The sequence below is a fragment of the Protobothrops mucrosquamatus genome, unplaced genomic scaffold (assembly GCF_001527695.2).
Source record: "Protobothrops mucrosquamatus isolate PMUCROS unplaced genomic scaffold, P.Mucros_1.0 scaffold2934, whole genome shotgun sequence".
NCBI classification, from domain to species: domain Eukaryota; kingdom Metazoa; phylum Chordata; class Lepidosauria; order Squamata; family Viperidae; genus Protobothrops; species Protobothrops mucrosquamatus.
In genome coordinates, this window is record NW_015388959.1 from 21,906 (window position 1) to 46,842 (window position 24,937).

The 24,937-nt window shown below is 40.2% G+C and overlaps 1 protein-coding gene across 1 annotated transcript in view; it reads left to right on the forward strand.

Moving 5' to 3' along the window:
* The first annotated feature begins 5,522 nt into the window (after nucleotides 1-5,522).
* Nucleotides 5,523-24,937, forward strand: part of COL14A1 (collagen type XIV alpha 1 chain) — a 136,376-nt gene continuing 116,961 nt past the window's right edge. Inside the window, 6 exon segments of the mRNA XM_029286115.1 lie at nucleotides 5,523-5,613; nucleotides 7,534-7,650; nucleotides 11,407-11,550; nucleotides 14,495-14,614; nucleotides 21,776-21,931; nucleotides 23,843-23,962. Of these exon segments, the coding sequence (XP_029141948.1) occupies nucleotides 5,523-5,613; nucleotides 7,534-7,650; nucleotides 11,407-11,550; nucleotides 14,495-14,614; nucleotides 21,776-21,931; nucleotides 23,843-23,962 (748 nt within the window).

The window sequence follows — 24,937 nt, forward strand, 5'->3', positions numbered from 1 at the left end:
CTTTTTTTTTTTTTCTTTTTTCTTTTTCCACTTCCCACCTTCTAGCCTCAATTGGGTGTCTCCTTTCTCTTCTCTTGCTGCTGTTTCAGCGCCGGGGAGGGACAAGCCGCTGCAGAGGGCCGGGGAAAAAAAGAAGAAGAAAAGAAGAAGAAGAAAAGAAGAAGAAAAAAACTTGGGGGGAAAAAGTTTCACTTGAAAACGCCGCTTCTTGGGCCGCCGCCGCCGCCGCCGCTTCTGCTCGTGCTTGCCCAGCGTTGCGCGCGCTCCCCCCGGGCTTTCCGCGAAGGTCCTTATTCCTTGCAGGCAAGTCCTCCTTATTTCCCAACCGCGCTTTTTAAGAACAATTCACCCCGGTTCCAAAAGTTTGTTTAATTCTGTCTCTCTTTTTTCACTCTTAAAAAAAACCAAACCCAAAACTCATTGTCTTCTTTTGGGGCATTGCCCAATGTGTTTTGTGTGTCTGTCTTTGTTTGTGTGTGTTAAAGTAGCCGAGAATGAGATGGGTTTTGATGGTTTTTTTTTTTTTTTTTTTTTTTTGCAACCGTGCATTTAAATCCAAGCAAGGCTGGCAGGGCGCAGCGCTTCGCCAAGCGTCCAATATTGGCCGGTCCGTGTTAACACATTTAAGGACTCGCGACTTTTCTCCCCGGAACAAAAGCAGGTTTATTGATGGGGTAGAAATAAGGGTCGGAGCGAGATGGAGCGTTTAATAAGGGGTGCCTTGCTTGCCTGCGGGATGGATTATTGTGCTTTTTTATTTTATTTTATTTTATTTTATTTTATTTTATTTTATTTTATTATTTTATTTTATTTTATTTTATTTTATTTTATTTTATTTTATTTTATTTTATTTTATTATTTTATTTTATTTTATTTTATTTTATTTTAGCGCGTTTACCTTTCCCTGCGTTCGTTCGGGAGACACGCAAGGTACGCGACGTGTGAGCGCTGGTCTTCGCTTCTTTCCCCCCCCCCTCCCCTGGGAGGCGGCAGGAGTTGCCTTTAGTTTTCCCGCTTGGAGAGGTTGCCGGCTTGGCTGCGGGGCGTGGATCCTGTTCGGTCTTCTCCCCCTATCCCCATCAACGAAGTACAGGTAGTCCTCGACTTACGACAGTTCATTTAGTGACCATTCAAAGTTACAATGGCACTGAAAAACGGGGGATGGTTTTTCAGGCTTAACAACCATTGCAGCCTCCCCATGGTCACGTGATCAAAATTCCGACGCTTGGCAACTGACTCATATCTATGACGGTTGCAGTGTCCCGGTGTCATGTGATCCCTTTTTGCAACCTTCTGACAAGCAGAGTCAATGGGGAAGCCAGATCCACTTAACAACCGTGTGACTAACTTGACACCTGCAGGGATCCACTTAACAATTGTGGCAAGAAAGGCCGTAAAATGGGACAAAACTCACCTTAACAAATGTCTCAGTTAGCAACAGAAATTTTGGGCTCAGTTGTGGGCGTAAGTCGAGGACTGCCTGGAATCACACAGGAGAGTGTCTCTGAGCATGTCCAGAGAGCTAGTTGTCTGTCACTGCAATTCTCAGGGCTTCACGTTGAGCTAGAGCTGTCTCTGCACATCTCTTTTGACCTTCAGGATTCATCCCCGATATAGATGGGCAGGAACAATGAAGTCTAGACTTCATGCCAGCTCCCTCTGCCCTAGAAATCTGGTTAAAATTTGGGCCTTTACCGAGTCTTTTTCTCTAGAGAAATGGCTGGCTTTCTTGAAGGGCCAACAGCTCTCATATCAGGTCCCACAATCCAGCTGTGTTCATGTGACACCGGGAAAATACCCATTAGTCAATCATGTCTCATCCGCGTCTGTGGTTGGTGAAATTATTTTGACTCAGTTTGTTCTGCAGGTGGTCCTGGACTTACCACCACAGTTGAGCCCAAACTGGTTGTTAAGTGAACTTTGCCCCATTTGACGACCTTTCCATGCCACGGGTGTTAAAGAGAATCACTGCAGTTGTCAAATTAGTCACACGGTCGTTAAGTGAAATCTGGCTTCCGCGTTGACTTTGCTTTCAGAAGGTTGCAAAAGGGGGTCATCTGACCACGGGACACTGCAGACCATCATACATCCATGCCAGTTGTCAAGCATCTGAATTTAGATCAGGTGACCACGGGGATGTGGTCTTGTGAAAAAACGGTTATTTATAAGTCACTTTTTTTCAGTGCTGTTGTAACTTCAAACGGTCGCTAAATGAATGGTTGAAAGTCGAGCAGTACTAATCTGTCAAAGGAAACTCATTGAATAGACCAGGATTGAGAGTGTCCTGTGAACAGGGCCTGAGTGTAGTTCTGCTTTTTCCAAGGTGGACTAGTAATTCTACGAGCTCAACTCCAGCACATCTGGTTAGTCCCAGAGAGAGAATGCTGGTGCAGAATTACACTGAAATACTACCACATGTGACCGGTGTGCAAGCTACTTTGACATTACACATGGAAGGACTTTATGCTAAGTCATAATGTGGTTTGCGTGGTTTTGGCTCAATAGTTTGTGAACTCTGCCCTTGAGAATCATACGTAGCAGCATCCATCTTGCCTTCCCTGAACCTCCCATGCAGAACTGCTGCTCATGATTTAGGACTTAGCATGTTCATAGAAATAATGGGAAAGAACCACTTAAAACAGCTTCCTCTCAATGTAGAAATCCGTAGTAAAGAATTCATCAAAGTTTCACATTCTTCTTGAATATTTTGGGGAAGGGAGTCCATTATCTGTCCTGGGAATTGGTTTCACCGTTAAACTGCTATTGGTCAAGCATTTGCTTCAGTGAATATTATGGAAATTGTGGCTTAGCTCCTGAGCATCAAAGGAACTACATGGCTTGTTAAACTTCCTTCAAAGAATGAATAGAGTGCTAACAAGGGAGGGGAGAATGGGTAGAGAAATGATGCGAATCATCAGTCATGTGGTATCATGTCAGTGTCTATTTTTAAGGAATATCCAGATAGACTTTCTTCAGAAGGATCTGTGTCCAATCTGGGCCTTCAGCTCTTCCAGTGGTGCAACCATCACCATTGTTACTAAGTCCATCCACCTTGGTGCTGGTCATACTGTACTTTTTGACCTGTCGGTGTTACACACTTGGATTTTCAAAGAGTTTCAGAAAAATTCCTTATCCAAGGTCAAAATAAAATTGCCATTGTAGGATAAGAGGAGCTGTCCTTTTATGGAAGGCTAAAAAACAGAAAGCAAAGAATATAAATATCAGTGGGACCTGTTCTCTGTGGAATAAAATAAGAAGTGGAGCCCTATTCGGCTTTGAGCTTTTGAGTGAAATGAGGGATATAAATCCAGTAATTGCAGTTCACCATTAATAAGAACCAAGTGGTGTAATAGCAATAGCTATTATATATAGCTTCGTGTGCTCGCCAGCAGCTTCAGCGGCTTGCTTCCCAACAGGCTGTGGCCCTGTAATGGTCTGCAGCCCGGGGTTTGGGGACCCCTGTTTTAGGAGGAATAACTAAAAAAATACATAGCAATAGCACTTAGACTTCTATACCGCTTCACAGTTCTTTACAGCCCTCTCTAAGCGGTTTACAGAGTCAGCATGTTGCCCCCAACAATCTGGGTTCTCATTTTACCGACATCAGAAGGATGGAAGGCTGAGTCAACCTCAAGCCAGTCAGGATCGAACTGCTGGCAGTTGGCAGAATTAGCCTGCAATTCTGCATTCTCACCACTGCTCCACCATGGCTGGCTTTTACAACTTTTTATGTAAATTCACAATTGCTACTCTCCCGGAATTAACTGCCTATTTTTAAACTGGTCATGTCAAACTTTGTAGCTACACTGCAGCTTATGGAATTCACTTAACACGAAATGACCCTGATGTCACATAAGTCTCTCTTTGGGTCAGTTCTCCTGCCCAGCCGCAAAGACAAAATGTTTGAATTCCAAATTAGCTTCAAAATCGCATTAGTGAATGCTTCAGTGGTAAAATTCCTCATGTTCTGACAGGAAGCTGATATAGACTAAGGATGTAATTCTTAAAGTTTTTGAGCTGAATTCTAAATTAGCTTCAAAATCATATTAGCGAATAGGTCACTGGAAAAACTCATGTTCTGACAAGGAGTTGATAGACTAAAGGTGTCATTCTTAAAGTTTTTGACCTTTATTCATTTTACTTGACTTCTGGGCAGATAAATGATTTTGTAACTTCTTTGTCCAGATATTCTAACTCTCATATTGTCTTCATTCTGACAATCAATTCATTTCACCTGAAATTCTTATTGCTCAAGTTTTACAATGCCTGGGTAAGACCACACTTGGAATATTACATCCAGTTTTAGTCACCACGATATAAAAAAGATGTTGAGACTCTAGAAAAAGTGCAGAAAAGAGCAACAAAGATGATTAGGAGGCTGGAGGCTAAAACATGAGGAACGGTTGCAAGGAATTGGATATGCCTAGTTCAAGAAAAGAAGGACTAGGGGGTGACATAATTCCAATATCTCAGGGGTTGACACAAAGAAGAGGGAGCCAACCTATTCTCCAAAGGACCTGAAGGCAGGACAAGAAGCAACAGATGGAAACTAATCAAGGAGAGAAGCAACCTAGAACTAAGGAGAAATTTCCTGACTGTTAGAACAATTAATCAGTGGAGTGGCTTGCCTCCAAATGTTGTGGATGCTCCATTACTGAAGGTTTTAAAGAAAAGATTGGACAACCATTTGTCTGAAATGGTATAGAGCACTGGTGGCGAGCACGTGTGCCAGAGGTGGGTATGCGCACCGTTGCCCCAGCCCCCCTCCCCCTGCAGCCCCGTCCTCACCAGCAGCCCCCCCGGAGGAGAGTCGCCCCGAGTGCGGTCCACATGGAGCAGTGCAGCCAAGGACATGGCAGCCAGGCAGCGGGGACAAGATTCCACCCTCGCACCCCCTCACGCGCAGTTGATGCTGTGGGTGGGTGGAGGGCATGGCCACCATGGCGCTGCTGGGCCACCTGGGCGATCTGCAGCAGGCCATGGAGGCAGTGGGTGGCCTGGTGGGTGGGGCGGGGGCAAAGTGGGGGGTGGGTGGGCCAAGGGCAGGAGCAGGGACTGGGGTGGGGGCAGTTTTTGGCAGTCGGTCTCTAAAAGGTTCACCATTACTGGTATAGAGTTTCCTGCTTGAGCAGAGGGTTTGACTAGATGACCTTCAACTCTGTTACTCTGTTATTCTGCATTTCCACCATGGAGATTGCATTGCATGACCATTTCTTACAACCGTTGCAGCATCCCCATGATCATGTAAACAAAATACGGATGCTTGGCAACTGGCATGTGTCATAACAATTGCAGGTGTCCTCAGGTCATGTGATCACTAAGGTACACTGCAAAAATAAAATTTTAAAACAATTATTCCTGGTTTGTTAAAAAATATTATTTTGCAACATAGTTCCTAGGATTCCAGGACCATCCTTTTAACTTTGGTAAGAATCTTGCTTCCTAGGCCTGGCCCCTGAAATTCTGATCCTTTGCTTACACATTTCCAGGTTCATTGATGCTATATGTAAGCCATGGGAAGAATGGACACCCATCAATCAAAGGTCCTGAGCTGGTTCCTCTTTGGCTTCATAGCTGTGTCTCTTCAACTGAGTGATCCTGTCTTAAGTCAAGGTAAATATGGAAATTAGTTTGTGAGGACTCTCTGGGATACAAAAAAAAAGCATTTCCATTTTTTTTTAGAAACCTTGAAAGTTTATTTAGAGTCATTTAGATGTTCAATTTAAGTCTTTTGCCTTCAATCTTTCCCAATATCAGGGCCTTTTCCAATGAGTCTTCTTTTCTCATTTGGTGGCCAAAGTGTTTGAGCTTCAGCTCAAAAATGCTCAGAGGTTTTGTTAATTTAATGAGGGGACAGAGATGGATGGAAGAGAAAGACAATTCATATGCAATCCATCCCATGCAGTAAACTTCATTTTGCTTCTTTTTTGAACCTAAGGCAAACCGATACAATTTGTAACATGCCATTGCCTCAAACTAAGTTCAGATCCCTGTTTGTTTTGGTGCAGGACAGGTAGCAGAAATAGATTTGTACAAAAGAATATGCAATGCTGCCTTTGATGTGACAAATCATCAATTCTTCAGGTTTGGATAAAGGTCTTTTGCAGATGTGCTGATCTTTGGCAAATGGTGGAAAGGTGCATTGGGTATATCATGTATTTCTGAAAATGCTTCATCTGCAATCCTTGCGTTATGGCCATAATTGAGCCTGCAATTATGGTTGTAACTCCTAATGGCTGTAAAATGAACCATGTGACCAAACCTGATTTTATAACCTTTTGTGCTGGTTGTTAAGTGAGCATGATAGCTTTAAAGTGAACACTGTGGTTGTTAAGCATCAAGGGAACCCATTGCTTGCTGTGGGTCAGGTTTTGCTGGAAACTGGAAATAAATGCTGGTTTATGGCAATAAGGTTTTGAATTGTGCTCATGTGACTGTGGGGTATTACAAATGTAGTCATATGATCACTCTGTGTGTGTGTGTGTGTGTGTGTGTGTGTGTGTGTGTGTCCTGAACATTGGAACTTTGAAACCAAGTTGTAAATTCCATTTTTAGAATCCATCATAACTTCAAACGGTTGCTAAGTGACCAGTCGTAAGACGAGGACTAGATGGATTATATGTGCAGGGATACACATGGGCAGTGAATGCTGGACAATGGAGGTCTATGCGTCTGTACTTTTGAGGATTCATTACCAGGAAACCATGATAGATAGACAGTTTTATGATTATTTTATTGATAAAATAAAATGCTTCTGCTTCTCAGAGCAAGAGATCAACCATCCCAGATCTTCAGATATGTAGGATAAAAATGTCCACTTATCCCAGCCAGCATGGAATAGCTATAGTTGCTGAAAATGATCAAACTATAATGCAACTTATCTGGAGGGCAAGAAAGATTAATTTTGCTCTGTCCTAAGTGACATTCTGCTTTTAGGCTAGGGAATATCTAACAACTTTAATTGCTTGAAATTTCAGGCATTCCAGCCAAATAGCTCCTTTCATACTATTAATTTAATACATACCCAGCATCTTCACTTTCTTTTGAAAATCATGATTTTTCCTGAAGCCTCGTGAAACATAGAATATACTTACAGTGCTTCATGCCCTAGGAATGACCGAAAGTATGATTATAAATCATTTCTACTTTCCTCCTTACAAGAAACCTAAAACATTAGAATAGAACTTTATATTATTCCTGCCCACGTATCTAACAAAGACGTTATAGAAACAAAGCATATAGCTCAGCTTGCTTTGAATCTCTAATTTTTCTGTTCCTTTTTAATTTGTTATATAGAGTTTGTTTGGGGGAACAAATAATGCATTTTGCACTGGTGTACTGTATATAATATGATTTATCATAATATAATATCATTTTAGAAGTTCATATCATATGACACTTTTGAAATTCATTATCCTTTGCTTTGTCTGAAAAATGTATGATGAATTTGAATGCCTGAAGGTTCTGTATTTTTAATAAAATATGATAAGCCATAATAATATTAACAGTGCTTTTTTAAAAATTCCCTTTCAGTGGCTCCACCATCAAGATTAAGATATACTGTTATTGGTCCTGACAGTATTCAGATTTCATGGAAAGCCCCTAAAGGGAGGTTTGATGGATATAAACTTCTCATCACTCCTAGTTCAGGTAAGCAGAATTGGGGAAGGAATTTTTCCACCTGAATACCAAAGTTCACACCTGGCCTAAGTGCATAACTCAAAGAGGGAACAAAACAGCACACCCTATTGTGCTATACTCACAGAAGCTGGATATATGTCAGAGAAGGAGTAACAAAACCTAGGGGTGGAGTTAAAAGAGGCATCAGTCTAGAGCAGTGGTGGCAAACCTATGGCACGCATGCCAGAAGTGGCACTCGGAGCCCTTTCTGTGGGCACACGTGCCATTGCCCCAGCCTCGCCCCCCACGACCCCCTCCTCACCAGCAGCCCCCCTGGAGGAGAGTCGCCCCCGAGCGTGGCCCACACGGAGCAGGGCAGCCAAGGACATGGCAGCCAGGCAGCATAGACAAGACTCTGCCTTCATGCCCCATCCCGCATAGTTGATGCGGGATGGGGCATGAGGGCAGTGGCCACCATGGCACTGCTGGGCTGCCTGAGCGATCTGCGGTGGGCTCTGGAGGCGGTGAGTGGCCCTGCAGGCAGGCGGGGTGGGGGACGGGGTGGGGGCAGAGCAGGGGCAGGGCACGGGGTGGACCGGGGGCGGGGGCAGTTTTTGGGCACTCGGTCTCTAAAAGGTTCACCATCACTGGTCTAGAATCCCTACAAAGCCACAATGTTCTAAGTCCAACTTCCTTTATCTAACCCCAAGCAATTGCTAAGTGTTAGTTGAGAAGATTCTTGCGCATAGCATGATTAGCAATGTTCAAGTAAATTAGAGAAGGAGGTTCTGAGCTCTAGGCCTCTTTGTTGCTGGGGTACAGGCATCAGAGCCCCACCAAAAACATACTGGTAGTCCTTGACTTATGACTTATGACCACAATTGAGCCCAAATTTTCTGTTGTTAAGCAAGAAATTTGTTGTTTTGCCCCATTTTACAACCTTTCTTGCCACAGTTGTTAAGAGAATCACTGCTATAGTTAAGTTAGTAACACATTTGTTAAGTGAATCTGGCTTCCCCATTGACTTTGCTTGTCAGAAGTTTGCAAAAGGTGATTGCATGACCCTGGGGCACTGCGATTGTCATAAATAGGAACCAGTTGCCAAGTGTCTGAATTTTGATCACCTGACCATGGGGATGCTGCAACGGTCATAAGTCACTTTTTCAGTACCGTTGTAACTTTGAACGGTCACTAAATGAACTGTTGTAAGTTGAGGACTACCTGTATCGCTGAGATGTTCTTCTGAAGGTGACAGGAGACAGTTATGAAAAGCATGGGTAACGAATTATCATCATAATAAGTGCCTTAAATTATTCTCCTAGCTCAGGGGTAGGCAACCTTGGCTCTTTTATGACTCGTGGACTTCAACTCCCAGAATTCCTGAGCCAGCCATGCTAAGGGAAAAGGGAGAGGTTTCCAAGCTGAGCCATGCTGGCTCAGGAATTCTGGGAGTTGAAGTCCACGAGTCATAAAAGAGCCAAGGTTGCCTACCCCTGTCCTAGCTAGTTTATCAGAGCCTTGACCAATTTCTGAAGAATGGCATTCAAAACATCAATGAGAGACAACGTAGTGCAAAAAGAAACATTTGTTTTTATCCTCTCCCTATCTTCTTATTGACAATGAAGAATTTAGTTTTCCATGAACTCAGGGTTGAACTATGAGGTCCTTGGTGCTCTTTGAACTTTCTTGCAAACATTTCATTACCCAACTAGGTAATATTATCAGTGATCAGGGAAGGAAATGCACAGAACTTTCATGGAACAAGAAGAATATTTCCCCATCAGGTGTATCAATGAATAAATCCTGTTTATAGGAAACAGATGGTGTGTGTGTGTGGGGGGGGTACTTTTCTTAACTGAAAAGCCTTTAAATTTTTTTTTCGGCAGTCCAAAACCTACCTCCCAGGTAATCCTCATCTCACCCATGAAGAATGATCTACCTAATCCATTTTTAATTCAGCTCTGTTCTATGGTGCCTGTTTTTCTTTAGTGACCAAAATTGCCTCCTTCTGATGTAATGATTAAAAGATGTTTGGTTGTTAATGAGATTCTGGTTTCTGTGAACTCAGAGGACAAGTAAAGCAGATGGAAGTAATAAAACAGTTATAAAGGAAAAGATGGAACCGATTATAAAATAACAACCAAAAGAAACAGTTTTGAAACTATATTGTACAATAAAAGCCTGCACGGGCTATCATTACCCAATGTAACATTACATTCACCTTTTAATAGGGTCTGGTGCATCCCAACTGGAATTCGTTGAGAATCTTTTTCCAGAACTAGGAAAATATTTTTAAAAGCTTCTTTCTCTAGGTACAGAACGGTCTCCTGCACATTTTAGAAACTTCTGCAAGTTTCTAAAAAAAATCCTGCATGGATTTTTGTAGCAGATGCCTAGACAACCTTCCAGTTGTGGCTTATTCAGCAAATCATAGTTCAAAAAACACTGGCTAAACTCAATTACTATAAATGGTTTGAAAAAATACAATATGTAGTGAGCCCTTTGAGTACAGCACGCTCACAATCTTTTATTATGGTGCCTTAAATTGTTGTATGGTATTAAAATATTTTTTATTATTCTTAGATTGTTTTGATATTTTTTTGTTGTTTTTAATTGCATGCAAACTGCCTAGAATCATGAATTTGAGATGGGAGGCTAGATAAATTGATATAATAAATAAAAACATACATTGCTTTGGGATTGCGGGATAAAGTGCTGTTTAAAAAATAAACAAATCCTTCCAAATGCAAATGCAAATATCATATTTAAACTCACCCCTAAGACATTTTGTTCTTAGCATGTTATCTTTCTATATGAAGTTACTAATTAGTTGGGAGGAGTCCCAAAATCAGATATACTACTCTACCCTTTGCAGAATAGCTATTTTATTTTACTTCCTTTCCTTTCCTTTCCTTTCCTGTCCTGTCCTGTCCTGTCCTGTCCTTCCCTTCCCTTCCCTTTTCTTCTCTTTTCTCTTTTCTCTTTTTTCTTTTCTCTTCTCTTTTTTTCTTCTTTTTCTTTTCTTTTCTTCTTTTTTCCTTTCCTTTCCTTTCCTTTTCTTTATATTATTATTTTATTTGCTTCTCATTTCACTGTCAAGCAATTCTGGGCGGCTGACACCTTAATAGATGGCTCTAATAGCTCTTGATGAGCCTGTCTGCACTTGGAAGCTAAGCAGGATTAAGCCTGGTTAATATTTGTATGGGAGACCACTTGGGACCCCAGAGTACAGACTACATTGGGAAATAAAAACAAATCATCCTGGAAAAAAGAAATCTCAATCTGTTTCCTGTGTTCTTACAAAGGAAGCTACATGGATGTGTCAGTAAAGTCACCAGAATTTGAACTTGGCTTGAAGACGCCTTATTTTAGTGGCCTCGTAGACAGAAATCCCAATGCTCAGGCATGTTTGCATAGTTGCCTGCAAGGATGAATGATTAAGGGGAGGTAATTCCCCATGTAGAAACATGACCGAAAGCTAGATCATATCAGGGTATGCCAAAGTAGTGACTTCTTGCAAAGATTGTATTTCATTAGACGCCCACTTAAATCTCCTAGCCAGTTTCTTTCAAGACTTCCCTTAGGAATTAAAGGAGGAAGGATCAGAAAGAAGTCCAAGAAACCTTCCTTAGGGTGAGCTGCAGAACTGGACTAGATGAGGGAATAATTAGAATTTGGCAACTTCATTGCTTTATCTTGCCCATGTATATAAACAAATACACTATACTTCATACTATTATAATTAAATGGAAAGTGCAATGCTGATCGTGTTTCCCTTTTTTGCAGGAGGGAAGACAAATGAGCTGATGCTTCAGAACAATGCAAACAAGGCAATTATTCAAGGTCTTATCCCCGATCAGAGTTACATCGTTCAGATAGTGGCCTTTGCTCAAGATCAGGAGAGCAAAGCAGCGCAAGGCCAGTTCCGAAGTATGTCCTCTCTTTCTGTCTGTCTGCTTCACAAGACTGGGCTGTACTGGGCCGGGGGGACCATATCTCCAAGTTGGCCTGGGACAAGTTCCGCTTTATCCCTGTCCTCCTACCATCCCACTCATTTTAACATTTTTTCATTATTATCTATCTTCTATATAAATAAAAATGTAAATGTTCGTTTGTTCAAAATCTTAAATCTCCGAAAGTTCTTCACCGATTGCTTTGAAATTTTGACACAACATTGCATTCGAATACACACATGTTTTTATATACCTATATTACATAGATGTCACACCTATGACAGGTAAAACATGCTTTTTTGAAAAATAGCACCATGTGCACACGCTTTTACCAGACTGAGCCACAGCAACGCGTGGCTGGGTACAGCTAGTTCTTAATAATAATTTACTTGTGAAGCAATGTTAGTGTTGGTAGTCTTACAGATAGTCTTCGTCCTTTTCTAATCTCTGTCCATGCATACAACATGTTCCTCATGGAACCCATGGCTTGCTAGGCCTTCCTTGTAAGGCCCCGGGCAATGTCCATCTTCTTCCCTGTGATCGTCAGTTTGCATGTCTTGACGTTCAGCTTTCCTTGAGCCATCGGTCTCAGCTGGTTCAAGCTCTTTCAACACAAGAGATTCTCACGAATGATGGCAAATATATGTGTCCCAGGATCGGTCATTGGGACCAGAGGTTTAGTCTTCCAAGCTTTTGGGCTTGTGCTGGAGCTCATCCCCAGGGAACTTCTGTCTAACACATTCTGCTAGAGAGAAGGTCCCTGAGGATGGGCTTCAGCATGAGTCCGAGAGCTTGACCCACCCAGATTGGTTCCTACAAGAGATTCTGTTTGGACAATAAATTATATGGTCCCTTTATATGAGGAAGCTGGGCATTTCTAGGGTGTTCATAGGAGGGTGATCTGATTTTGCTTGGTGTTACACAAAGGATTTTAGAAGCTAATTTTAAAACAATTAGAGCAGAGGTTCCCCAACCTATGGGCCTTAGCCCACTACCAGATCATGGCTTCTTGGCCATCAGGCCGCGTAAGTGGCTGGGCAATGCGTGTGCGTGTGCACATACGCTCAACCCCCTCGTGCTGGTGCTAGCCTCAATGTGACCCTCTTGCAGAGTGTGCATGCTTGTGGCCCCGTTCACGCCTATGCATGCACAGTTACATTTGTGTGCATGTGCGCGTAAAGGTGTCTGCCCCTCCCTTTCCTACCGGCCGCCAACCCAAAAAGATTGGTGACCCCTGAACTGGAGTGTATAGACATTGGGCTGATATGCTGTCCATTACCGTGAAATGAATATATGGAAGATTGATTGTATATAAAACATTTCATTTTTAGATTTTTCTGTTCAAGGCAATGCACATAGTGTGTTTCCCTGAAAATAAGACCCAACCGGAAAATAAGCTCTAGCATGATTTTTCAGGATGCTCATAATATAAGCCCCATCCCCCAAATAAGTCCCAGTTAAGGTCATCAGCCAGACGGACACATTTACTACCATATATCCCCAAATATAAATCCTAACTGGAAAATAAGCCCTAATGCATTTTTTGGAATAAAAATTAATATAAGATCCGGTCTTATTTTCGGGGGAACACGGTAATTGCTCCCACTTCCCTATGTTTCCCTCAACAACAGTCTTGTGAGGAGGGTTGGACTGAGTGAACAGTTATCCAGCTGGTTTCCGTTCCTAAGGAGGACTAGAACTCACAATCACCTGGTTTCTGACCAGTATCTTAATTACTTCTACTTTTATCACCAGTTCTTCCATCATAGATGGAAGAGCCAATTTGGTGTAGCCCAACCCATTTCATGGGATTGTTGGGGAAAAAAATAGGAGGAGGAAGGAGTATTACATATGTTTATCATCTTGAATTATTTATAATAATAATAAAGGCAGGATAAAAAAAATCTAAACATGAAGTTCTATTTAGAACATGGCAATTGCTGTGTATTAAAATATATACTCTATTTGAAATTGCCTCAAAGATTTCTTAAAATAGATGAAAAATCATGACATCAGACTTTAAATAAGCGAATGAACTAGTAAAAGCCTTTTTAAAAAAATACATGTAAGTTTCCAAGAATTATAAATGTAACCGACAGCATATAAAGTTTAAAAACAGACCAGTAGGTTTCAGCATTGGAAAAGGCATTTTCCTAATTAATTTTCTGGGGAATATCTCTTTTTTATTTTTTCTAGTAACCTAATGTTTTTATTATTTGATTTATTAATTATAATAGTTAAATATGTATTTTATGTTATAGCTGGGGTTTGATGTTCTGAAAGTCAACAATTATGTTATATACATATATATATAGAGAGAGAGACAGACATATGGTTCGAAACAAAAGAAAATAAAAATTGGAATGAAGCAGACATACTAAATTCTTTTTTTATGTAAAGCATGTAGGCCTTTTACCATACCCAGATAACTACTAGATGGCAGCAAGTAGCTAAGAACAGTAGCTCCAACCTACCATCTAGTGGTGAGATGTATTTTTACATCTCTAATGTAGTGAATATACAGGTGTCCTTGACTTACAACAATTCATTTAGCAATTGTTCAAAGTTACAATGGCACTGCAAAAAAAAATTTGACTTATGGATAGTCCTCACACTTATGATCATTGCAGCATCCCCATGGTCACGTAATCCAAATTGGATTGCTTGGCAACTGGCTTATATTTAACACAGTTGCAGCATCCCAGGATCATGTGATCACCATTTCCTATCTTCCCAGCCAGCTGCCAACAAGCAAAGTCAATGGAGGAAGCTAGATTCAGTTAGCAATCACAATTCTGATTCTAAGTTGAGGATTACCTGCATAAGCATTGCCATCTTGAGAAGCCAATTTGATTTTTAGAGATGAAGAGTCATTATCCTGTTTTTTTTTTCTTTTAAACTAATTGCACCTTGTTTTGCAGTTAAAGATCTAGAGAAAAAGAAGGATACTTCGGGCAAACCAAAACCGAAAGAGGTGGGCAAATTGAAGCCTCCTATGCCAACAGAGGATACAGAATTGATACCCCTTCCAAAACCAGAAGGTGAGAATTTATTAAAAGAGGTGTAGGGGTAACTTAATTGTGATGGTTTTGACTTTAATCGCTTCTTTGTTGTGATTATCTTGGTTTTGTCTTTCTGTTCCTATTCCATTCCATGAAAGTGAATTTGCTTTAGAAAGCCTTTCAGACATGGGAATTTTGTAACAACATCTTGGGTGGACTTTAGTGTTTTCGTCCTAATTTAGTTATAGGCCTACTAAAGTTGTGCAAACCTGCTGTCTCTCATTATTCAGTGGTCTACCCAGTTACTTGGATCCCCCTTGCAGCTTCCTATTTTCCATTAAAGCTCAACTAGAGAATTTATGAGTAAATTTCTCCATGCCACTTTTTCAAGAATAAGGTAGAGGGGGGTGTGTGTCTCCTGCTCTTGAAGAAATTATTGAAGATTTTCTCATTCCTCAGGAGAAAATTTGAAGAAATTGTCCTTAGAATTTTTTGGCCCGTACATTGTTAGTCTACAAATTTAAAATGACAAAATTATAGAGATGGATAATCTAATTTAAAATCTATTTCTAGTAGGACTACCAGATTCTGTAACAGTTTTGTTCCCTATGCCATCCATCTGGTAAACTCGTAAGATTCGTTTTTCTCGCCATGTTGTATACATCCGAACTAGACTGTGTTGTTTTTCTGGACCACATATGTATGTGTATGTGGGTATATGCATAATTTATTTTATTTTTCTTTTGTTATGTTTATGCAGTGCATATTGGAGGTGGTTACCCTTTCAGAGCTGTATGCAACGAAATCTCATTTTAATGTATGCTGATTAGTGTACATTTAAAGTGACAATAAAGTTATTCTATTCTATTCTATTCTATTCTACTCTACTCTACTCTACTCTACTCTACTCTACTCTACTCTACTCTACTCTACTCTACTCTACTCTACTCTACTCTATTTCTATTCCTTACTGCAGGATCCCCTAGGTCAGTGTTCCCCAACCTTAACAACTTTAAGATAATGCTGACTGGGAAATTATGGAAGTTGAAGTCCGGACATCTTAAAGTTGACAAGGTTGGGAAACACTGCCCTAAATCAAACGTTTTTCAACCTCAACAACTTCTGCTGTCTGGGGAATTCTGGAAGTTGAAATCCACAGATCATAAGTTGCTAAGGTTGAGAAACACCATCCTGGACCATCTCTAACACTTGACCATCCAGTCTCTGTTTGAAAACCTGTAGCAAGGAAGAGAGCTCCCTATTCCATGTGGCAGATTATTCTGCTGGCTGTCAGCTCATAGAGCTAGCCAGTTCTTCCTGATGCTCATCCCAAACATTCATCCTGGTACTTTTACCCTAGTGGTTCTGATCCTGCCTTTTGGGACAGTGGAGAAGAATTCCATTCTCTTTTCTGTCCAAGTATTTGAAAATTGCTATCAGTCATCTCCTCTGTAGGCTAAACCTAAGGCACTTTTATTTAGCTGCATTTAGACAGTTCACCATCTTAATAGGCCTCTGAACTTTGTTTAAACCTGGGCAGAATACGATAGAACAATGATTTCCTATGATCTGGATTCTGTGTTCTTCTTAATTCATCCCAAGGCAGTATTTGCCTTTTTAACAGTTACATTACAATGCTGGGTTGTAGTACCACTTTACAAAGCCCTAGTAAGACCACACCTGGAATACTGCAGCCAATTTTGGTCACCACATCACAAAAAAGATGTTGAGAGTTTAGAAAAAATTCAGAGAAGGGCAACTAAGATGATCAAAGGCCTGGAGGCTAAAACATACGAAGAACGGCTGCGGGACCTGGGTTTGGCTAGTCTAAAGAAAAGAAGAAATAGGGGAGACATGATAGCAATGTTCCAGTATCTGAGGGGCTGCCACAAGGCAGAGGGGGTCAGGTTGTTCACCAGAGCACCAGAGGGAAGGACAAGAAACAATGGTTGGAAACTGATCAAGGAGAGAAGCAACCTGGATTTAAGGAGAAACTTCCTGACAGTGAGGACAATCCTGCTTAACCAGGGGGCTGGACTAGAAGACCTCCAAGTCCCTTCCAGCTTTATTCTATATATACACCCAAATACCTTTCACAGGTACTATTGCCAACCCTTCTATACTTGTATTTTGCATTTTTCTTGCCCATAAGCAGAACATTACATATCTTACCTGGAATACTTTTAATCACACATCAATTCTCTTTAGTCTATAAAACATATGACCTCAGCATCTGAAAGTGCTCCAAAAAGGAAACTAATGTTAAATCGGACTTAGCCTCTGCTGAGTGCATCCATAAAGTTTTCTTGGCTCTTATTTGCTATTGCAACCTTCTTCTTCTCAGTTTCTAGTTTAACAAACACCTCTGAAATTCCCTACATGTCTCTATCATCTAAGTACAAATCAGGACTGCTTCTTCCTAGCTTCCGACATCAGCCAAGGTTTGTTAGGGGCTTCCATCTGCTGAGCCATGCAAAACTAAATTAAGCTTTCCTGAAAGATTATAGGAATCTAATAATGTTAAGACATTCCCATCTTGATGCTTTACAGATGGGTTGAATCTGTCAGGTGCGAAGAAACAGGAAATTCCAGTTCAGAAAATTTATTATTGAAGCTTACACACAAGAATCTAGTCAACTAGGTACAAATCAACTCTAAATTGTTACTAGATAAAAGTTAATGGAATTCAAGTGGGGCTGGACCTGGCGTGTTTTTGGACACATAACAATTCTAGGCTGAATCCTCTCTTGACTCCACCCTTAGTCTCTGCCTGCTCTTGTCATATAAAACCTGAACTTACAGAATTTCCAGCTAGCATCGTCAAACCTTGTGGAAAGTGAAGGGCACCAAGGTGGAGATAGTTGGGTTAGGATTGTGATTGCCCTTCATACTTAGACCTGCACATAAGTGTACTTGAGGAAATGCTTCCTGAATTCTTTATCCATGAATCTCGTGCAAGGAGGCCCCTGCAATCTGAGGATGGGAATGATGTCACTGTTAGAGGAACAAGCTAGACTTGTCAAGGATGATGGAATGCCAGAATAAAATCTGTTTATATTGAACTATGCTTTGTACTTAAATAGCTCACAAGAAATCTCTCTGTGCTATTTTAGAATTGATCTTCCCTCTCCCCATTTAATAACCTACCGTTCCAAAGCAATTAGACTCTCATCAGTAAACTTTTATGACACGCAGAACAAGTACAAGCAAGTTTTATTCTGTCACCCTTTTCTGTCTGAAAGCTTCCTTCACTTCAGTAAGATTTCTGAAAGCTTCCTTCAGTAAAAGGGGGTAACCTGCTTCCTAAAATTTCAGGTAACCCAAATTTCCTATTTTTGCAACTGGCAATGATAATTTCCAATCGTTTTGAGGCAGAAACAGATGGATATTGTAATGTAGTGACTTACAATGTAGGATATTTACATAATCATAAAATAACTCCAACATAATATACCAATTACAAAAAAATAATTTAGCCTGATAGAGACATAAATGGCACACCCTCTGCTAATTAATTTTTTTCTTGATGACATAAATGAAGGGAAAGGGAACAAAATGCATCTGTCTTTTCAAACACTTGTCTAAACTGAGTACTTAATTTTAGTTGCCAACTTAGAATGAACAACTACATCCCTGAGGTCAGTTCACTATTGTGTTTAAGTGCATGGTAATACTTGTCTCACAAGAATGTTGTCAGGCTTAATTAATTTCTCTGCACATCGTGAAGTCCCTTGAACAGTCAGACTAGAGGGAGCGAGACTAAGTGTAAATGTCCGTCACCTTTGTTCTTAAAAAGAAACCAGATCAGCATGAATGAAAAAAGTTAATGTAAAAAGTATAATATGTCTCTTTTATAAGCACCACGAAGCACAGATTAGCTTTTTCTTGGAAGGTCAGTGATACGATCAATTCTGAAACTCTTAAAGCCAAAATAATCTGTCATTGTTTTGACACTACCTGATTACAATCCCCTGCCAGGAATTTGAATTGGGGCAGAGGAAGAGAAGGGTATAAGATCAACTAACATCAGTGTTTCTCAACCTGGACAATTTTAAGGCATGTGGACTTCAACTCCCAGAATTCCACAGCCAGCATTGCTGGCTGTGGAATTCTGGGAGTTGAAGTCCACATGCCTTAAAATTGTCGAGGTTGAGAAACACTGATTAACTAGTTAGTTTTTGCATTGGGCAGGATTTCTCTTCCCTTGGAAGCAGAAACAAAGATTGTCAAATAGAAATGTACTATTCTATCACAAAGATTATTCTTGAATTTAGGGGAATAATAGGTAAAACTAGGGAAAGAGACAAATAAGAACATTCAAGATTAATACCAGTGAAAAAAATTCAAGATTTCACGAAACTTGTTCCATCTTCAATGCAATTTTCACACAAACACACAAACAACCACCATCTGTCCATCATCCATCCATCCATCCATCCATCCATCCATCTGGAGTCCTTGATGCTCTCTGGGCTTGGTTGTTTGCTTGCAGACATTTCATTACCCAATTAGATAACATTATCAGTGCCAGTACATCTGTGACTCCTATAAAAATAAAAATAACGGGGAGGGGGCATTGTTGAATTTTTTAAATTTCATTTTGACTTTTGGACTCATCCCCATAAATGTCTGTGACTGGGATGTAAGATAACTCTTCCCTAATTCAGTCTTTATTATTTTTCTCTATGTTGGTGGATGACAGTAGCTCTGGAATGCTTCACTAATCTTTAACTTGCGCACCTTAAATCCAGATTAATGTGTCTTTGGTGTGGATTTCTTGTTATCTGGAAAAAAATAGGTTTTTTTTTTTCTCAGATAGTAAGAAATCCACCCTGAAGACACTTTAATCTAGACTTAAATTGTGCAAATTAAAGATTATAGTTCCCCCCCCCAGTAATGAAATCAAAAACTCCAGAAGCTTCATCTTTCCCAGAGGGCAACCTTTGTATTAGGTAAGGTCCGGTGACTTCATACTTTCCCCCCCTTTCTCTTAATTTTCTCTACCGGTTCGCAAATCCCGTCTTCATTTTTCCCCTCCAGGAATTGATGTACCATGTTGTAAGGTAGCAAAGTGCCAAATTGATTTTAATTGTCTCCTCCACCCACTGGTCAGGAAAAAAGCAATGCAAGACATCACTTGGAATTTTAATAATTATAAAGACAGATCGCCCCCCAAAGCTATTGCATTTTAAAAACACAGAGAGGCATTTGTACAGAAAGAACATTTTTCTTAAATACACAGACATACCCATACACTCATGCATAGACAGACAAACAGACAGACAGGCATGCATACATGCGCGCGTGCACACACACACACACACACACACACTGGAGCTTGACTCTAAGAACTCAAAGACTTGGTGTCTCCTCATTTCTTTCAGCTGTTCTAGTTAATGCTAAGCACTCCTCTTTTTTCAAATATGGATGATTAAAGCTATAGTATAGATATAGAACATTCACTGTCAACATTTAACAGAAATCTGGGAAAAGGAATCGTTAATCAAAACAATAGCACACAGAAAGCACCATTTGCAAAATGCAGGCCTGGCTTATGTTCTAAGAAAAGCTTTGCTTTTAATTATGACCAAAAAGAGACACATCAGATCATTTAGCAGGATTTCTATTGGCAGGGACATGATAAGAAAATGCAGTTAAAAGTACAAGAAACCAGTTGGCTTTACAATTTAGAGAAGTCTTTCCTAATCTGGGGTCTTCCAGATTCATTGTTTTGAACTCCCGTGGCTCCCGCCTAGTGTTTGGAAATTGTGGGGGTTGGCTGGGGAAGGCTGACCTAGAACTGTTCTAGACTGTCCAATCAGACATTATCCGAATCTTATGATTTCAGAATTAAAACAATGCAGGTCTTGGTTAGGTTTTTTCTTATTCTGTATGCAAGTTGTCAGAATGCTACAGGAATCACATAAAATTAAATCAGATGGCTGCTTAAGCGTGCAGGTTTATTTATTTAAACCAAATGAGGAATACCTCCCAGTCAACCTAGGAAGTAGTCAGTTTACTAGATCAGTCCATGTGTTTGGTAAGTTGTTCAATGCTGCGTGTTTGAGGCACAAGTGTCTTTTATATAGTTTTAATTCCCCGTTTCTGGCATTGGCTCACTCCAGCATTGTACTAGATTTAGCAAAATCCACAAAAGACCAGATCTACTCTCAATTTTAGCAAAGTTTGCTAAAAGAGATTTCTCTAACCTGGCTGTCTCTGATCTCAGAATTCTCAACCTGTAGTACTGTGTTCATAAATTAATTAATCGACAAACTGTGCTTTAATTAAAGCCAGAATGAATATATGTGGGTTCTTTTAATCCCTTTTAAAGAATGAATGAGCATGGAAGAGAAGACTAAAAGGGGAAAATATACTGGGCTTGGGGGAATATCTAAATTGCTCAGGGCTGTTTACTCTGTGGTGTAACCAGAGCTAATGACATTAAGACTCCTGACTGCTTGGTGCAGGATAATAAGCATTCCTAGATCTTGGGAAAGCTGATTTAATCCAGCTCTTGTTTGATCAAATAAATTCTGAAATAAAGTTCTGAATCAAATATCGACGTGTCCTGTGAGTCTTCAGTTAGATGGGCAACTGTCCTCTATTTTATGTTTATTTTATTTATTCGATTTGCATTGCCATCTATCTCACAATAGTGACTCACAACAATTGAAAACATCAGTAAAAGAGCACAGGACAAGTAGTCCTCGACTTACGACCACAACTGAGCCCAAAATTTCTGTTGCTAAGTGAGACATTTGTTAAGTGAGTTTTGCCCATTTTACGACCTTCCTTGCCACAGTTGTTAAGTGAATCACTGCAGTTGATAAATTAGTAACCTGGTTGTTAAGTGAATCTGGCTTCCCCATTGACCCCGGGACACTGCAACCGTCATAAGTATGAACCAGTTGCAGAGTATCTGAATTTTGATTACATGATCATGGGGATGCTTCAAAGGTCATAAAAAACAGTCATAAGTCATTTTTTTCACTGCCGTTGTAACTTTGAAAGTTCACTAAATGAACTCTTGTAAGTCGAAGACAACTGTACATTTTCTTTTCTTTTGAGTCTAAGCTTGTTATCATATTTGTCTGGGCTACGTCTCTATTTCTATAACCCATTTAAAGGAAAGCCCAACCTACACTGGAAAAAATTCATTGAGTAAAACCATTTTGCTTGTTATTTTATTCTAAACAGAAAACCAATTTAAATGCAAAACTCCAGCTTTCGCCGACATCGTTATCTTGATTGATGGGTCCTGGAGTATTGGCAGATTCAACTTCAGACTTGTGCGTCTTTTCTTGGAAAATCTGGTTATTGCCTTCAACGTGGATTCTGAAAAAACAAGAATAGGTAATCTTTGAACAATCCAGTTTAGTCTGATTTGGTTTCCTCATTCTTTATGATTCTTTACAATTCCTTATTTTTGGAGAATATTTAAACAGCCACAATGCTAGAGTGTCAAATTCTTTCTGAAAAGATCGATCTGAGTGTTTCTATAAGAAGGAATTCCGGAAAGCCCTAATGAACCTAATAAAATATTTTATTTCATATATGTGTCATCCCAGATGTGTTGATGCACTTGAACCAAGTTCTAGTGTGATATCTTAATCATTATATCACATTTAACATTGGGTATTAAATTGGTCTATTTTTTCTCTTCATACCAATGGCTCCTAAATTAGCCAAACTGACTGAGTTTGCAGACTGTGGTAAGTCACAAAATATATGATAATGGTTAGAATCATCCTGGCTTAGCAAGCTTTGTGGATGCAATTTCTCAGTCCTTAGCTGACCTGCTTCATGTTTTGTGAATGTAACCCATTAGGTGTTGTGGATTGGATCCTAGTTTGTTGAGTTCCATCTTCCTTGTGTCAGCCTTCTCAATCACAAGTATTCTGAAAGGGATTGAGGTCTGTTCCCAATCCCTTTCAGAATACTTGTGATTGAGAAGGCTGACACAAGGAAGATGGAACTCGACAAACTAGGATCCAATCCACAACACCTAATGGGTTACATTAGAATTCCAAGCCAGGATGCCTAACTTCAAATAATGGAGGATCAATGCATCCAGAAGACGCTTACAAACACATATACATGCAACCTGGAATTTCCTTCTTAAGTTATGATGGTCATAAATCAAGATACCCATGTGACCAACTCAATTTTACAGCCTTTTTACGGCAGTTGTTAAGTGAATGCCATGTTTGTTAAGCAAGTCAATGCATTCTCAAAAAATGCCAAAAAGGCCAGTTTCTGGCAAGAAACGTCATGAATCACATCATGTGACTGCAGAACACTGCAATTGGCCCTAAAGACAAGCCACTTGCCAAATGCCCAAAATGTGGTCATGTGACCACAGGGTGTGGGTGCTGCCATCAGAACTCTGGATCCAAGTTGTAAGTAGCTTATGGGGGGGCACCATAACTTCAAACAGATGCTAGTGACCATTTGTTAAGCAAGGAAGCCCCCATTGGAACTCGTACAACATCTGTCCAATAACTTTAAGACCGATTCCCGATGGAAAGCCAAATGGGTCACTGAACACCCAGACAAAGGAGGACATCTAAATGACCACACAAAAGAGGTGCCAGGCTTTGAATCACCACTCCAGCAATGGGCAATCCTGAATATGAGTTGCACCTCACTTGGTGACTGTCGGGACTCACTGTATAAATGAGGTATAGTATCCTCCCCTCAGTGTGACTGTGAAGGTCCTACATCAAACTGTAGATCACATCGTGACAAGCTGTAAGCTGAGGGCATATACCGGTCCAGTATCCGATTTTTTAAAATATAAATGATGCTGCGCTTCAATGGTTAGATGGCATAGACCAGGGGTAGGCAACCTTGGCTCTTTTATGACTCGTGGACTTCAACTCCCAGAATTCCTGAGCCAGTATGGCTCAGCTTGGAAACCTCTCCCTTTCCCCTCAACATGGCTGGCTCAGGAATTCTGGGAGTTGAAGTCCACGAGTCATAAAAGAGCCAAGGTTGCCTACCCCTGGCATAGACATTGACATTCGAACATAGATCTTTTTAATATTTATCTTTTATTGTGTTTTACTAATCTAGGTGAAATGTTAATATATATTGCTATGTGGCATATGTATGATATGCCACACGCTAAATAAGTGAGGTCTGCCTGTAGTAGCAAAAGCCATTGTTATATTGGTGCATGCCACCAATCTCTCTCCATGTTCCTATCATCTTTCACAAGTCATTGTATTTTGTATTATAAACATACTTTACTTTCTCTCCAAGGCCTGGCACAATACAGTGGTGATCCCAGGATAGAATGGCATCTGAATTCCTACAACACAAAAGAGGCTGTCTTAGATGCAGTGCGAAACCTCCCCTACAAGGGTGGAAATACCTTAACAGGTACAGATTTGTACATGACTGCTTTGAAATGGATATTTTTTGAAAAGTGTTTCCCATTTACCTGGTCCATACTCTGTAAATAACGCAGATGCATTTTGCTTGCTTCCTTGTTATATGTCTGATTCTTTTTTCCCTCTGGCCTTCAGGGTGCAGTATTTAAAGGCTAACCTCTAGCACAGTTTAGGGAATATCATTAAAAGTATAATATTTCTTTTTTTGAACTATTACCATCCGGTAGACGGTACCGGATAATAAAAACAAAGACAAAAAGGCTAAAAAATATCACAGTATAGTGCAACATTGAAGTGCAATGTTAGGGGCAGTGCAATGGTGAATAGAATGTGAAGGATGTGTGTAAATAATGTATGTTCTTATTTGTGGTTTTCACTTGTGTGTAGTGTGCACTGTGGACAGCACTTAATTTTGTTGTGAGTTACACAATGACAATAAATATACTCTACTCTACTCTACTCTACTCTACTCTACTCTACTCTACTCTACTCTACTCTACTCTACTCTATTCTATTCTATTCCATTCCATTCTTCTATTCTATTCTAAATAAAGTCATATTCTATTCTATTCTATTCTCATCAAGAGAAGAGAGGAAAGCAAGGTGACACAAACTTTGTTCTGATAAGGCAAAGGGGATGATTTATTGCAAATGGATGTGTTTGAATTATGCTTTGTGAGAGGAATGCACTCCCAGGTGATTTATTGCAGTGTTATATTATTTATCTGAGAGAACAGATAATGTGTGCAGGAGCAGGATGCTCTGACTGAAGGACCTTGCCATCCAGGGCTTGAACTCCTGAGTTCAATTTCAGTCAACACGTCTATTCTTAAAAAAAGAAAGACAGAAAAAACATAGATAACAAGTAGGAGTGTCTAGCATGAGTTGTAGGGAGTGGGAAGTAAATTCGGTCTAGTGCAGGATTGGGCAACTGTGGCCCTTTTACGACCTGTGGACTTCAACT